The sequence below is a fragment of the Natrix helvetica genome (genome assembly GCF_964273705.1).
Source record: "Natrix helvetica genome assembly, chromosome: Z".
Classification (NCBI taxonomy): domain Eukaryota; kingdom Metazoa; phylum Chordata; class Lepidosauria; order Squamata; family Natricidae; genus Natrix; species Natrix helvetica.
In genome coordinates, this window is record NC_138554.1 from 21562925 (window position 1) to 21578619 (window position 15695).

Sequence of the window (15695 nt, forward strand, 5' to 3'; positions counted from 1 at the left end):
GCCAGTCGTCCTGTTCATGGTTATCACAAGGAAGCCCTGCTCCATTAAGTGGAGATTACTTTCAAGAAAACAATTTGCGGACTCGCCGCCTGCCTTACGCGCTCAGAGCTTCAAAAAACAGTGCCAGATAGATGCCAATAAGTGACGGGGGCTGCAGGTACTGCTCTACCCAGAGAGAAGGAGGAGGCAACCACCAGGAGCAGCCCCAGCACCCGCCAGGCCACACGGCAAAACGGATGCAACGCGCCCGTCCGAACTGAGGCATGAGCCACCGCCACCACCACAATTCACTCTCCACCACCGCCTCCCTCCCATCCATTGTGCATCTCCTTCTGCGGAGGCCGAGTCTACCCCCAAGATGCTCCTGCCTTTTATTCATGACCGCCTTTAAGTTGCTCATGCAGGGGAGGGTTTTTACTTGCCCGGCTTGTCAATTTTTCTCAGCCCTGAATTGCATGGCGTCATTTTGGCTTCGTTGCTCGCCCCTGCTGGGCAGTTTCATTTCGGGAGAGGATGGCGGCTGGCAGAGCTGAAGATTTATCACGCTAAAAAACACTGCGCAGCAGTTGGAAACTACTGCGTGGCGTTTTGTTGATACATGCGTGGCCGCGCAGCTTAGAGGGAACATTGACCAGGACACATGGTATTGAAACACAAGTGGATGTATTGACAGTGCTGGAGGAAAGGCAGGCCTAAAGAAGGGAGGGGTTTTGGTCCCATTTTGTACGCTTAAAATATGTGTGGTTGGATGCGACAAGAGTCGGAAATGATGGCCTCTTTATGACTCGTGGACTTCAACACAAGATAGAGACTCTCTTGTATGGATCTCGTGGTCTTTGCGAGGCCTTTTTTCCTTGAGTGAGCAAGCAGAAGAAGGCTGTTTTAAAACTTCGGGTCATGAACGCTTCTGACCATGACCATATCGGGTGCCGACTAAAAAATCTGCTGAATGTTTCACTCTGGTCACAAACACATCCTCGGGTGGTGATCAAACACAGCCGCGGCAATTTTCCCTGCCGTGGCAATTTCCCTTTCCATGCCATTTTTTTTGTACGCACATGCGTAACCAGTCTTGCTTCCGGTCAACACCAAATCGGGTTGCGACTGAAGTCCTGGAATGGATTACAGTCGTGACCAGAGGTTCTACTGTATGTTGTCAGATGCTGATAGTTTAGTCTCATACCACTGATGAACAGAGGTGAGCGTTTGCAGATCAACATTCAGTGGTGTGTTAACCATTAAGCACATGCTTAGAGCACCGGGCCCAAAGGGTGCGCCTCAAAGTTGGGAAAGAAAAAAAAGCCCAATGAAGATTTGTACAGCATGTACAAATGAGGAGCGCCAAGATTTGTCAGTGCTTAAGGCACCAGTGAGCCTTAATCCGCCATTGGCAACATTTTCTGAGAAGGGTGCACAGTTGCCATTGCTGCCTAATATTTGCATTCTTGTCTGTCTCTTTGTAAAATTTAATGAGAAGCGACATTTTGGGTGTGGCTTAAACCCTACAGGATGTGTCCTTTGTATGAAGAGTCAGATTAATAACAGATAATGTTAAAGCATAAAAAGGGGCCTTTTCAGTAATATATATATATATATGCTTCTTTTGCTCTTTGAAGAAAGCACTGCATCTCCGGGCCACCAAAACATTTCGGGACTCTCAAGGTATCGTGAGGAAAACCGGAGAAGAGTGGTTGGTCACCATGGCGGACACCGAAGCCCACATCCCTGATGTTTATGAGGAGATGCTGGGTATTACTGACATCACCACCTTGAACAGTTGCCAATACTGCGTAGTTTGTGACCCGTTAGGCATAGATGGCAAACCTCAGCTTGGGCAGAAGAAGGTCATTAAGGTATGTATCTTTATCTCGGAAGCATGAAGGGCTCTAATGATATGCAGATGGTCCTTGACTTACGACCACAATTGAGCCTAAAACTTCCATTCCTAAGTGAGGCAGTTGCTAAGTGAACCTGGCTTCCCCACTGACATTGCTTGACAGAAGGTGACAGAATGTGAACACATGACCTGGGGGCACTGCAACCATCATAAAGATGAATCAGTTGCTAGGCATCTGAATTTTGATCATGTGACCCAGGGGGTGGGTTGCTGCTGGCGTTACTACCAGTTCACTGTGCGCGCAATTGCTTATAAATCGTTCTGCGCATGCGCAGAACATTAAATTGGGACTAAAAAACATGCTGGCAACGGCACGGGCAACCGGGGAACTGGTTCAGGGGCATGGCCAGCCTGCCGTCCCTACCAGTTTGGCCACCCAGTCACAACTTCCACTACTGATTTGCCTCAACCTGTGTGAACCAGTAGCAACCCACCTCCGACATGACCACAAGGATGGTGCAACGGTCATAAGTGAGAAAAATGGTTACATATATGTCACTTTTTTTAGTGCTGTTGTAACTTCGAATGGTCACTAAATGAATGGTTGTAAGTCGAGGACTACCTGTACTATCATTCAGTAGGGTAGCCCTAGTGATTATAACATAACTCCTTAAAGCACTCTATCCTTCAAGAGAAGCTCCTATTGGGAGGCAGATCATGACGCTGTTATATTTTCTGTTAGATGCCACCTCCATGGTAAATGATTTGGGAAGTAACCTTGATAGTATCCACAGCTCCTTCTCTCTTAAACCATGTTACTCCAGAGAGCAGGAAAGCAATTGCAAGTGAAACATATTTGGGCTAAACATTAGGATAAACTTGCCAGAAAGCACAATTCTGATAGCATGCAATCGTATAGTTTTTATTGTCATTGTACAACATAAATACAGCGAAATTGGCAATGAACTCATTAAGAAATGAAGTGGTGATCCCTTCTTTGCTAAAAAAAATAATATGCAGGTAGTCCTGGGACTTACAACCTGTCACTTAATGATCATTCAAAGTTATGATAGACTTGAAAAAAGTTACGATGTGTCATACTACCCGTGTCATTACATTTCGAGGGCTTGTCTTGCATTTACAATCACCTGCAGTGTTCTTCAGCCACATGATTGCGTTTTGTGACTAATCGCCCCTTGGATAAGCTCGGTTTGGACTTGCAACCATGTGATTCGCTTAATGACTGAGGTGCCGTGTTCAACAACAATTATAAAAATGTTCATAAAATCGAATCTGAGTTTGTGGTGACTACTTATGACCACAATGACTTAACGAACAAAATTTGATGCTCAGTTGTGGTCGTAAATCGAGGACTTCCTGTATTAAGCTATGTTTTCTCTGCTTTCATTAGGGATATTTGAAATTGGCTAGCAAATTTTGGTGCATAGGCAGCCACACTGCAGTCTAATTTCAGGAATGGGATTTTGGCTCAGCTTGGGGAATTCAGAGGATGGGGGAGACCTCTTGAAAGCTTCAGTTCCTTATTCTCTCTTTTAAACTCTCTCCAAAGTGCTAATTGTGGAGTGGGGAAAAATGGCTACTTTTTCTGATTATATAGCCATGTTATTGATCAGTCTTCTGCTGCCTTTCCCCCCCAGCTTTTCAGATCTACCCATCTGTGTTTTAATATATCGGTTGCAGTTATTGCTTAGTATAATTAACAAGAAATATAGACTTGTATTCTTTTACATAATAGCTGTACCCTGCATGCATCCTTACATCTTTTTTTATTCTAAAGGCTTTTTGCGTACATTCTTCTCTTACTGTTACAGGAACTGAGAAGTAATTTTCAAATATTAAGATTTTCCTATGAGGCCCTCTTAGAATCTCCCAATTCTCTTTCCCCTCTATCTATTTCTTTCTATCTACTTCTATATCCGAATAGACATGAGCATGCAAATAAACATCTGTTTTGAATGCGCTCCTTAAAAAAGCTCAGTGGCTAAGACGCTGAGCTTGTCGATCAGAAAGGTCAGCAGTTTGGCTGTTTGAATCCCTAGTGCCACGTAATGGAGTGAGCTCTTGTTACTTGTCCCAGCTTCTGTCAACCTAGCAGTTAGAAAGCACATAAAAATGCAAGTAGAAAAATAGGAATCACCTTTGGTGGGAAGGTAATAGTGTTCCGTGGACCTTTGGTATTTAATCATGCCCCCCACATAACCATGGAGACGTCTTCGGACAGTGCTGGCTCTTCGGCTTTGAAAGGGAGATGAGCATCGTCCCCTAGAGTCGGGAACGACTAGCAAGGGGAACCTTTAAAAGTTGTTAAAAATGATCCATTGTGTTCCTGGCTAGTTTGGTGAGGCTTTTACACTGTGTATAAAATCCTATATGTTTTATAACACTTGTTCCATTTTTCCCATCTGGTGGATGTCCCCCACCCCACAGTTGCCATTTGCACAGGCATGCTTCAATCTAGAAAAGTCACATACTGCTGCCCTTAGCCAAGATCAATTGCTCACTTTTGTCCTTCTGATTAATGTGTGTGACATACTAAGTGATAATATTTGCCCAGCCTTGTCTGTGCTCGGATGTTAAACAAGGTTGGACTTGATCAGTGCTTGGATAGAATTCTGGAACTGCACACTAGACTTGAAAAATCAAAACAACATCCCAGAAAATGGGAGTGGCAAACTAATTGTGAAATGCTGCCAAGAAAACGGGGACAGACGGACGGACGATGGCTCAGTGGTTAAAGTTGCGAGCTTGTCAGTTGGAAAGCTGACGGCCTGGGTTTGAGGCCTAAGTGCTGCGTGACAAGGTGCGCTCCCGGGCTTGCGTCAGCTCCTGCCAACCAAGCAGTTCAAAAGCATGAAAATTCAAGTAGATAAATAGGTACCACTTTGGTGGGAAGGTAACAGTATTCTATGTGCCTAGTCCTGCTGGACACATGAGGCAAAATGCCCTCTCTCAAGCGAACTAATAGTAAACAGGCTAGAAATCCCCCACTGAAGTCCATGCATCTTAAGTTTGGTTGAAAACGTGCACTATAGTTTCTGTTTCCAAACTAAGAATGACAGGCAACTTGCCAATATTTTTTGGTGATAGTGATTGGAACTGGAGGATACCATTCCGGTAATTAACCAACATTAAATTAACCACTTTACAGTTTAATAAATAGAGTTAAGCTCCCCCTTCCTTTTTTAAAACCTGTTTTGACCTAGGCTTCCCTAGGTCCCTAGCATGAAGCCAGGCCCTTGTCCTGATAAACCCCTTTTATTTAATTTAAGTGAATTCCTCTCCAGCAGTGTCTTTCCTGTCCCACAGTCTTTCAAGATAGTTCACAATTGCCGACCTTTATCAAGCTTGGAGAGTGGCCAGGCCGATATCTTTCAGACACCTCAATACTTGGCAAGAATGCAGGAATGAGGGGTCTCTTGCAAGCTCCACTCTCGCTCCTCTTTTATTCCCAATAGGAGGGCCCATTCACAGTCAATCTGTGGCTTTACTCTCAAGTCGACCCTTGTTTCTTAGCTGTTCCCTTAGTCTGGCAGCTCTGTGCATGCGCACACTGGGAACAGGCTCCAGCTGTTTTTCTGCCTCACTCATGTCTGACTCTGAGAGCAACACATAACTCCCAGATGGCTCTGGCCCACTCTCTGCCACCGATGCAGAGCCCTCGGCCGAGCCTTTCCCAGCCTCCATGACTGGCCCATGTTCCTCTCCAACCTCCTCACTGTTTGAATCTGTTGCTAGGTCCACCGGCCCTAGTGGGCCACAACAAAAGCAATGATTGACAATCATTCTTGAGTCAATTCTTGCTTCTCATTCTGCAGGGCGAGATATCATTCTTCCTACAGCCTGGAGAATGGTTGAAAGACGGGATCCAAGACATTTATGTCCTGTCTGAAGAAGATGGCCTCTTATTACGTGCAGTTCGCCCCATTGAAGACAAAAATGAGGTAGGAGGTCCTGAGTCTCTGTTCGTCAGGGAGGATGGGTGGATGGATTGCTACAGGTGGATGTGACACTTCTTCTCTTCCTCTTACTTGGTCTCTTACCCAGGACGACGAGGACATTCTACGCAAGCCAGGTGACCGCTGGCTGATCCGAGGCCCTTTGGAGTACATACCACTTGCGGAGGTCGAAGTGATGGAGCAACGCCACTCTATTCCCCTGGCTGAGAATGAAGGCATTTATGTCCGGGATATTAAGACAGGGAAGGTGAGTGGTAGATCCAGCAGTGGTTACCGAAGTGGAACATCAATCCTTAGAAATGCAGACTTTTAGAATCAATTTTAGCAAAAGGACTGCATTTCTCTAATGTGGTTTATTACATTACTTATTAACTGCTCTTTAGACAAAACTCAAACTCAAATTCCTTTCCTTGCAAAAGGAAATCACAGTGATGTGAAAAGGATATGTTTCTGCTTCAGCATTGGTTATTTTTTTCAATCCTATTCCAAAATAAACCAACATGCAAGAACTTGGTTCCCTTCCCCCCTTGTATTTTTCCTCTGGGCATTGGCCACTGGACAGAGGTGGTTATAGGACAATGTAAATAAGATGTCAGTGATACAACTTCAGTGAGCTTTGCTTGTCATGAAGGCTCTAGTGTCTTCTATATTTTAAATGAAAGCTAGCTATCAAATTGGGGACATTGTGGTTCAGTGGCTAAGACGCTGAGCTTCTCGATCAGAAACGTCAGTGGTACGAATCCCTAGTGCCGTGTAATGGAGTGAGCTCCCATTACATATCCCGGCTTCTGCCAACCTAGCAGTTTGAAAGCACATAAAAAATGCAAGTAAAAAAAATAGGAACCATCTTTGGTGGGAAGGTAACAGCGTTCCGTGCTCCTTCAGCATTTAGTCATGCTGGCCACATGACCACGGAGACGTCTTCAGACAGCGCTGGCTCTTCGGCTTTGAAACAGAGATGAGCACCGCCCCCTAGAGTCAGGAACGACTAGCACATATATGCGAGGGGAACCTTTACTGTTACCTTTTAGCTATCAAATGTGTACAGATAGTCATCGATTTACAACAGTTCATTTATTGACTGCTCAAAGTTACAACGGCACTGGAAAAAGTGACTTACAACCGTTTTTCATACTTATAATTGTTGCAGCATCCCCATTGTCATGTGAACTAAATTTGAACTTTTGGCAACTGACTCATGATGGTTGCAGAGTCCCGGTGTCAAGTGATTCTCCTTTGTGACCTTCTGACAAACCAAGTCAATGGGGAAGGGCAAGTTCACTTAACAACTGTGTTACTAACTTTAACAACCGCAGCCATTCACTTAACAACAGTGGCAAAAAAACATCGTAAAATGGGGCAAAATTCACTTAACAACATCTCACTTAGCAACAGAAATGTTGGGCTCAATTGTAGTGGTAAATTGAGGACTTCCTGTAACTAAAGAATAACAGAAAGCAGGGAGGTTGTTTCTGTGGTTCTCACCATTTGGTAGCAGTAAGTCATTGGCTGCTGTTACGTAAGAAATTCGGAATGCTAGCTTAGGTGGATGATACAAAAATGGTCAAGGAAAATGGGAAAAAAATAAATTCTGCAATGAAGATTGTTCTGCATATGCACAGAACCGAAATCAAGATGGTGCCGCCGTCAATAGAACTGGTTCAGGGACGTGGCAGACCGAGTTACTATCTACTCGGCCAAACCGGTCTGAACTGGTAGGAACCCACCTCTGGGACAGATGTGATGGATTGTGACTTTGAAGGGGAAGGTGGTGTGGTGTGATGGACTAGAGCAGGGGTGTCAAACTCAATGCCTGGGGCCCAGATCCGGCTCACGAGTTGCTTAGATCTGGCCTGCGGAGCCACCCTGTAAACAACAAAGGACTGCCCTGCGGTGCCTCTGCCAGCAAAAACTGAGGTCAGGAGGGCCACAGGCAGCTCTGCTTTCTCTGCCAGAGGGCTCATACAAAGCCGTCGCAGCTGAAAATGGAGCTTGAGAGTCCACAAGCGCCCCCAACATGAGTGACACTGAGCTGGCCAAGCCCACCTTGTCCCCCCAAAGTCAAAGACAACCCTGATGCAACCCTCAATGAAAATGAGTTTGACACCCTTGGACTAAAGTGGGGTCTCTGTTTTCCAAGAAGGAGGGAGCACATTTGGGGGTGGGGGGGGACAGGGAAAGAGACAATTCAGCCCAGGGCTGACATTGGAGAAGAGGAAGAGATTTAGGGCAGCCACTGCCTAGAATTCCCCAGGGTATATCTGATCGGGTGAGAGTAAATTGGTTTAGCAGGATTCTGTCAATATGGTACATAAGAATTGAACTTGGGCTGGATAGTTCTTGGCCTGGGCCTGACAATGAGATCCGAAGAGTTCTGTAGCTTAGATGACTATGAGTTGCTCCTACATGACTTCTTTCCTACATTCATCTTTTTTTCCTGCTTGTACGAGTGTTTCTCAACCTCTAAAGTTCAATTTCCACAGTTCTCTAGCGTGGAGTGTTGAGAAACACGGATTTATAAAGGAGGAGGAAGATCTGGAATTCATACATTTGGTCAGTTTGAGAGTTGCACCAGAGTCTACACAGCATGCTGGGGCCTAGGCTCCAAAAGCACATGGGACCCAGGATCCATTTTAGGAAGAGGTTTGATGTCTAAAGCAGGGGTCTCCACCCTTGACATCTTTAAGCCTGGCGGACTTCAACTCCCAGAATTCCCCAGCCAGCTTGCTGGCTGGGGAATTCTGGGAGTTGAAGTCCACCAGGCTTAAAGTTGCCAAGAGTGGAGACCCCTGGCCTAAAGAATGACATTGTGCCTCCTTCCCCCCTTAAAAAAAACCCTCTCAGAAACGCACCAACGAAAATCAGATAAATTTATGAGCTACAGATTGTCCTTGCATTACAACCATTCATTTAGTAACCATTCAAAATTACAACAGCACTGGAAAAAAAATGACTTATGATTGTTGCCTCAGTCGTAAAATGGTTTTTTTTTTACAACCATTGCAGCATCCCCATAGTCACGTGATGAAAATTCAGGCACTGGGCAACTGGCGTGTATTTATGACAGTTGCACTTCTGGAGTCATGTGACCATCGTTTGTAACCTCCTCAGCAAGCTTCCAACAAGCAAATTCAATGGGGGAAGCCAGATTCACTTTAACAACAATATGATTCGCTTAATTGCAATGGTTTGCTTATAAGATAGCAGTGTTCCAATATCTAAGGGGGCTACCATAAAGAAGAGGCAGGCAACGTATTCTCCAAAGCACCTGAGGGTAGGACAAGAAGCAATGGGTGGAAACTAATGAAGGAGAGAAGCAACTTAGAACTGAGGAGAAATTTCCTGACAGTTGGAACAATTAATCAGTGGAACAATTTGCCTCCAGAAGTTCTGGTGCTCCATCACTGGGGGATTTTAAGAAGAGATTGGACAACCATTTGTCTGAAATGGTATTATAGGGTTTCCTCCCTGAGTAGGGGGTTGGACTAGAACACCTCCAAGGTCCCTTCCAACTCTTATTCTGTTATTCTAGGTCATAAAATGAGGCAAAACGTATTTAACAACTGCCTTGCTTAGCTGTGGAAATTTTGGGCTCAATTTTGGCTGTAAGTCAAAGACTACCAAGATTGAGGTGTTAAAAGATTGATTGATTCCATCAAAATCCCATCATGGTTTTTATTTCAATATATTTGAATGATTGTAAATTTATTTGTGCATATCCATATATGGCAAAGGATGAGTGGGCTCTAGTTCCATTTTTAAAATACTGTAATAACACTTCTCCTCCTCCTCCTCCTCCTCCTCCTCCTCCTCCTCCTCCTCCTCCTCCTCCTCCTCCTCCTCCTCCTCCTCCTCCTCCTCCTATTCGAAAATCGAGGAAGTCTACCTACTTCTGATTTGCAGAAAAATAATTTATAATTAATCTCCATTAAACCTGAAATGAAAGTAATAAGTGTCCAGACCCTGCAAAAAAGAACCTTTCACAGAAGGCTAGAAAGACTGTTCCCCCAAAATTGCTTGAAAATAAGCATTGTAAGAGAGTCTTGGCTCAGTGCTGGGTGTTATTATCTTAAATAGTGTGCAAAATCTTATTTGTAATCTCGTTTCTTCACAGAAGAAAATTTCCTGGTTTCTGTATTACCTTGACAGAATAACAGAGTTGGAAGGGAACTTGGAGATCTTCTAGTCCAACCCTCCGCTCAGGCAGGAAATAATATACCATTTTAGATGTTCTCTAATCTCTTCTTAAAAACATCCAGTGTTGGAGTACCCAAAACTTCTCAAGGCAAGTCATTCCACTGATTAATTATATTAGTGAACTGTCAGGAAATTTCTCCTTAGTTTTAGGTTGGTTCTCTTCCTGTTCCATTATCTTAGTGCTGACTCTCAGCAACTACATAGATAAACCTTCTCTAGGATAACATGTCTCCAGCCTTGAGTCTTCCAACAGTCCACTGCAATTATCCATTCACCTTGCTGCTGGTTATCCTCTTCATTTCTTTCCTTCCTCCTTTCCCAACGTTATGGGCTTCTTAAGGAAACCGGATCTTTATATAACTTCTCCAAAATACAAAGATTTAAGTCTGGTCATTTGTGCTTTGAGTGAGAACAATAATTTATCATTCCTTTGTTTGCTTTTGAGGCTATCCTCAGAAATCCTCTCCAACACTGAAGTTCAACAGGGTTAATATATTTCTTGAAAATCCATCTTTCACTTCCCTACTGCTATAGGGAAAACAGTTGCTAACATAGAGACATCCTCGTTCTTTCAAAGCTATAAATAGAGACCTCCTTTTCATAACGCTTCTGAAATAAAGAAGATTGCCCAGGAAATTCTACTAAATTTGTTGTCGTTAGTTGCAAAGTTGTATCCGACCCATCGCAACCCCATGGACAAAGTTCCTCCAGGCCTTCCTGTCCTCTAACATCCCCCGGAGTCCATTTAAGCTTACACCTATTGCTTCGGGGACTCCATCCAGCCACCTCATTCTCTGTCGTCCCCTTCTTCTTTTGCCCTCAATCTTTCCCAGCATGAGGCTCTTCTCAGTGAGTCCTTCTCATTAGGTGGCCAAAGTATTTGAGTTTCATCTTCAGGATCTGGCCCTTCTAAAGAGCAGTCAGGGTTGATTTCCTCTAGGATTGACCTGTTTGATTGCCTTGCAGTTCAAGGGATTCGCAGGAGTCTTCTCCAGCACCAGAGTTCAAAGGCCTCAATACTTTATTGCTCAGCCTTTCTTATGGTCCAATTTTCACAGCCATACATTGCAACTGGGAAAACCATAGCCTTGACTATACGCAGTTTTGTTGGCAGGGTGATGTCACTGCTTTTTAGTGTGCTGTCTAGATTTGCCATAGTTTTCCTCCCCAGGAGCAAGCATCTTTTAATTTCTTGGCTGCAGTTCCCATCTGTGGTGATCTTGGAGCCCAGGAAAATAAAATCAGTCACTTCCTCCACTTCTTCCCCATCTATTTGCCAGGAATTGAGAGGGCCAGATGACATGATCTTTAGTTTTCTTAATGTTGAGCTACTAATTTTATGGGGATGTTACGTATTCTTATGTTTCCTACCATTCCTCATTCTCTTCCAGATTAGAGCTGTGATTGGCCACTCTTACATGCTGTCTCAGGATGAGGAACTGTGGGAGAAACACCTGCCTGGCCACGTGGAGGATTTGTTGACTACTGGCAGGGATCCTCTTCTTGATCGCTCCAAAGACAGCTCAGACAAGGGTGTTGTGTTGCCCCGTGATAGGACACGGGCTGTGTCTTACCGTGTTCCCCATAACGCGGCTGTGCAAGTTTATGACTACAAGGAGCGTAAATCCAGGTGAGAAAAGGTAGTCCTTGACTGACCACAATTGAGCCCGAAATTTCTGCTGTTGAGCAAGGCAGTTGTTAAATAAGTTGCACCCCATTTTATTATCTTTTGCCATTAAGTGGATCATGCAGTGCTTATGTGAATCTAGCTTCCCACATTTGATCTGGCCTTTTGCGAAGCTAGGAAACTTACAAATGGTGATCACATGACTGTGGAACAGTGCAACCAGAGGTGGAATTCAGTAGGTTCTGAACAGTTCTGGAGAACCAGTAGCGGAAATTTCAAGTAGTTTGGAGAACCGCCTCTGACTGGCCCCGCTCCCATCTATTCTCTGCCTCCTGAGTCCCAGCTGATCGGGAGGAAATGGGGATTTTGCAATAACCTTCCCCTGGAGTGGGGAAGGAATGGAGATTTTACAGTATCCTTCCCCTGCCATGTCCCGCAAGCCATGCCATGCTCACTAAGCCACACCTACAGAACCGGTAGTAAAAAAACTTGAATCCCACCACTGAGTGCAACGGTCATAATTACATGCCAGTTGCCAAGCGCCAAATTTTGGTCACGGGGGATGCTTGAAAGGTTGTGTGAAAACTGGTCAGAAGTCATTTTTTTCAGTGCCATTGTAACTTTGAACGGTCACTAAATGAATGGTTATAAGTCAAAGACTACCTGTACTCTTTCTCAGCCAGACTTGGGATGGCACATTCTTAAGAATCGGCTTTCTTGGCCCGTTGTTGTTGCCTCTCTACCTTGCTGGGTAAACTTGTGGGAATGTTGCTGACATCACAATTGGGCTCAGGAAATTATGACTGCAAGTTCCAATGGTTCCTGAAAAATAGGCTTGACTGCTGTTGGAAAGTGGATTCAGTTTCTTGTCTGCCCCAAATTTGGTAATCTGGTCATTCTTTGATTTTAAAGTAGAGCCCCAGGAAATGATATTGAATTCCCTCTGGAATGAGAAATATGCATGCCCATTCCAGACCTTAGACTTTAGGGAAAGTAGAGTGCCTGATTGACTTTTAAGAATTGCTTCTTTTTCTTTTGTGATATTGTATTTTTCATTTGAGGGATGCAATGGCTCAGTGGCTTAAGACACTGAGCTTGTTGATCAGAAGTTCGGGAGTTCGGGGGTTCGAATCCCTAGTTCTGCGTAACGGAATGAGCATGTAAAGTTCAAAAGTATGTAAAAATGCAAGTGGAAAAATATAAACTACCTTTGGTGGGAAAGTAACAGCGTTCCGTGCTTAGTCATGCCAGCCACATGACCATGGAGATGTCTTCAGATAGCACTGGCTCTTCGGCTTTGAAACGGAGATGAGCACCGCCCCCTAGAGTCAGGAACGGCTAGCACATATGTGCAAGGATAACTTTTATCTTTACCTTATTATTCATTTATTTTCTGTCTTTTATTCAATAAGTATAAGATAACAGATACTACTTGTAATGTAATACTACTACCTTCTGGCCTTCTTCCATATACATACGGGATTTAATTTTGTGATGGCTAGCCCAGATAACCCAGTTAATTTCACCCAGTGTTAATAGCCACATTATTGCATTTTACTGCATTTGCCATTGTGGTTTTTTTCCCCTCTGACTTAATTATTAGCAGTACATTTCAATAAAGACACCAATTTGTGCTCCCAATTCTGCAACCTTAACATGCAAAATTAAAGGTAATAGAGTCCTTTAAAGGTTTAATAAAGGGCTGCTATATCTTTAATAAAATCTTCTCTTCAACAATTCAGCCTCTTGAGTTTCTTCCTGTTCAATGAGGCTGAGAAGTGGATAGGCTCAGGTGTCTCTGATTCCCTACATTTTCTCCCTACATTTTACTAAATTAGCATTCTTTTTCTAAAAGAATACAGATGCTCTTAATGCTTCTAGGAAGTTAATATAATTATATTAAGTTGAGAATGGATTCATTATAACAGTCCCAGGGGAACAGAAAGAATAAAATTTAATCTATTGTTTAGAAGGAAATGATATTGACAGAGAAGGAGTTCTTCAACAAATGAGATGTGAAACATGAAAATAAGCATGGCAAAAGAACTTTGGCCTTCGAGAAGACTTCATGGCATGTTAATTGTTGGTTACCTGAGTTTGGTGTGAGCTGATAAGAAAGTGACCACTGAATTTGAGAGAGACACTTTTGCTACTGCAAAGGGTGGGTTTTTTTTGCCCTTCAGAAAATACTAATTGCTAAATAATTCAGGCAAAGCAAAATTACTTTTTGCATACTGGGGGTGGGCGGGGTGTTAAGTCTTTTCACAGGGTACAGAAATGAATACAATACATTTGGTATATGTGATACATCAAAAAGCAAGGGATCAAACAATAAAATATTTTGATTACATGGGAGACTTGAACAACAGAAATAATTGATTCTAGATAAGATTCCACAAGTGGCAAATTTATGGGTTATGTTACTCTTTACTAGCTAGTTTTGTGTCTTTCTTATACTTGCAAGTGTATTCGAGGACTTTGGTGCAGAAAAGACAAGTTCTCCCATAACAAAAGAAATAGCCCTGACCAATAAGAAATATATTTTTTCCTAAATTTAAAAAAGTAGCCTAGGCAATCATGTTAAAAATGCTAATATAAATTTTTTGAATGATAATAATAAACTCCCTTTTTACAATCCTGTAATCCCTTAATTTGGGATAGACTTGGGGCCACTAGATGTAGCTAAGCATTTACTGGCTGGATGCCCTTCCTGACACCACGCGGAGTTGACAGCAGATATTTTCTTCTTTGCCCCTAGGAGAGAAACATTTGCCGCTACCTAAGATTGAACTCTCAACCTTCTGAGTGGGAGGTGAGGGTATTCACCTCTAGGCCACCACGCCGCTCATTTTTTAAAAATGCTAATAATGAAGACTAAAATAACAATATCAAATACTGTTTTGAACCTCTGGGATTTAATATGGCCTTCTCCTTCCTCCAGGGTGGTTTTTGGACCAGAACTCGTGCTACTGGGTCCAGATGAGCAATTCACAGTCCTGAGTCTCTCTGGGGGCCGGCCCAAGCGCCCCCACACACGCCGTTCTCTATGCCTCCTCCTGGGGCCAGATTTCTGCACTGACATTATCACTATTGAAACAGCTGATCATGCCCGTCTCCAACTCCAGCTGGCCTATAATTGGTGAGTGAAAGGTACCTGGACGGATTGAAAGTTGGCCAGGTCTTGATTAGAATGAGATCCTTTACCTGTGTTTTGGTCTTTATAAAGATTATAAAGAATCAATTAAGGAGAAACTTCCTAACAGTGAGGACAATTAACCAGTGGAACAGCTTGCCTTCAGAAATCGTGAGCACTCCATCACTGGAGGTTTTTAAGAGGAGACTAGACAGACACTTATCTGAAATGGTAGGTTCTCTTGCTTGAGCAGAGGGCTGGACTAGACCTCCAAGATCCCTTCCAGCTCTATTCTATTATAGTCCAAATCCCTGCCTAAGTAAGACGTTGGCCTCATACTATCTCAGATAAATGATTGTCCACTCTTTTCTCAAAAATATCCAGAAATGGGGAACCCTCAACTCTGGGAGGCAGGCATGATAGTTTTACTGTCAGGAAATTCTATGGGATTTCCAGAATTTTGCATGGTTTGGTGCTTCTGCAGTACTTTTACCATTGTATTTTGCAAGCCGGCAAGAGTCATAGCAGATTGGGGCAGCTGATACAGTTCCATAAGTATATAGATCAACAAAATAATAGCCAGCAACAGTACAGTATTAATTTTATTTAGGTTTCCTTCTATCTGTGTTTCGCTCACCGTTTGTTGAATTGTTTTTGCATAATATTCCTTACCTTGAAATGGAAGAAAGTGATAATTGTATGTGGTTTTATACTTTGCAATTTTTTAAAAAATTAAACTTTAAACTTGGTATGCTGCCCTTCAAAACCAAGTGTTAAAAATATTGTTTCTCTTCCTTGAGAAGTGATTAAGTCGTCAAACTATTCTACCAAGGGAATATAATGATGGTTGCTCTCATCTAGCAATATCTATACAACATTTATAAACCTTGGATGACTTTAAAAATACACCTTTGGGTTAGAAGC

General features: G+C 43.2%; 1 protein-coding gene across 1 annotated transcript in view; it reads left to right on the forward strand.

The window, feature by feature from the left end:
- The window catches only part of MVP (major vault protein), a 35188-nt gene that overhangs the window by 11140 nt on the left and 8353 nt on the right, over positions 1-15695 (forward strand). Inside the window, exons 7-11 of the mRNA XM_081932412.1 lie at positions 1617-1853; positions 5674-5799; positions 5903-6061; positions 11403-11641; positions 14580-14777. Of these exons, the coding sequence (XP_081788538.1) occupies positions 1617-1853; positions 5674-5799; positions 5903-6061; positions 11403-11641; positions 14580-14777 (959 nt within the window). The remainder of the gene's footprint in view (positions 1-1616; positions 1854-5673; positions 5800-5902; positions 6062-11402; positions 11642-14579; positions 14778-15695) is intronic.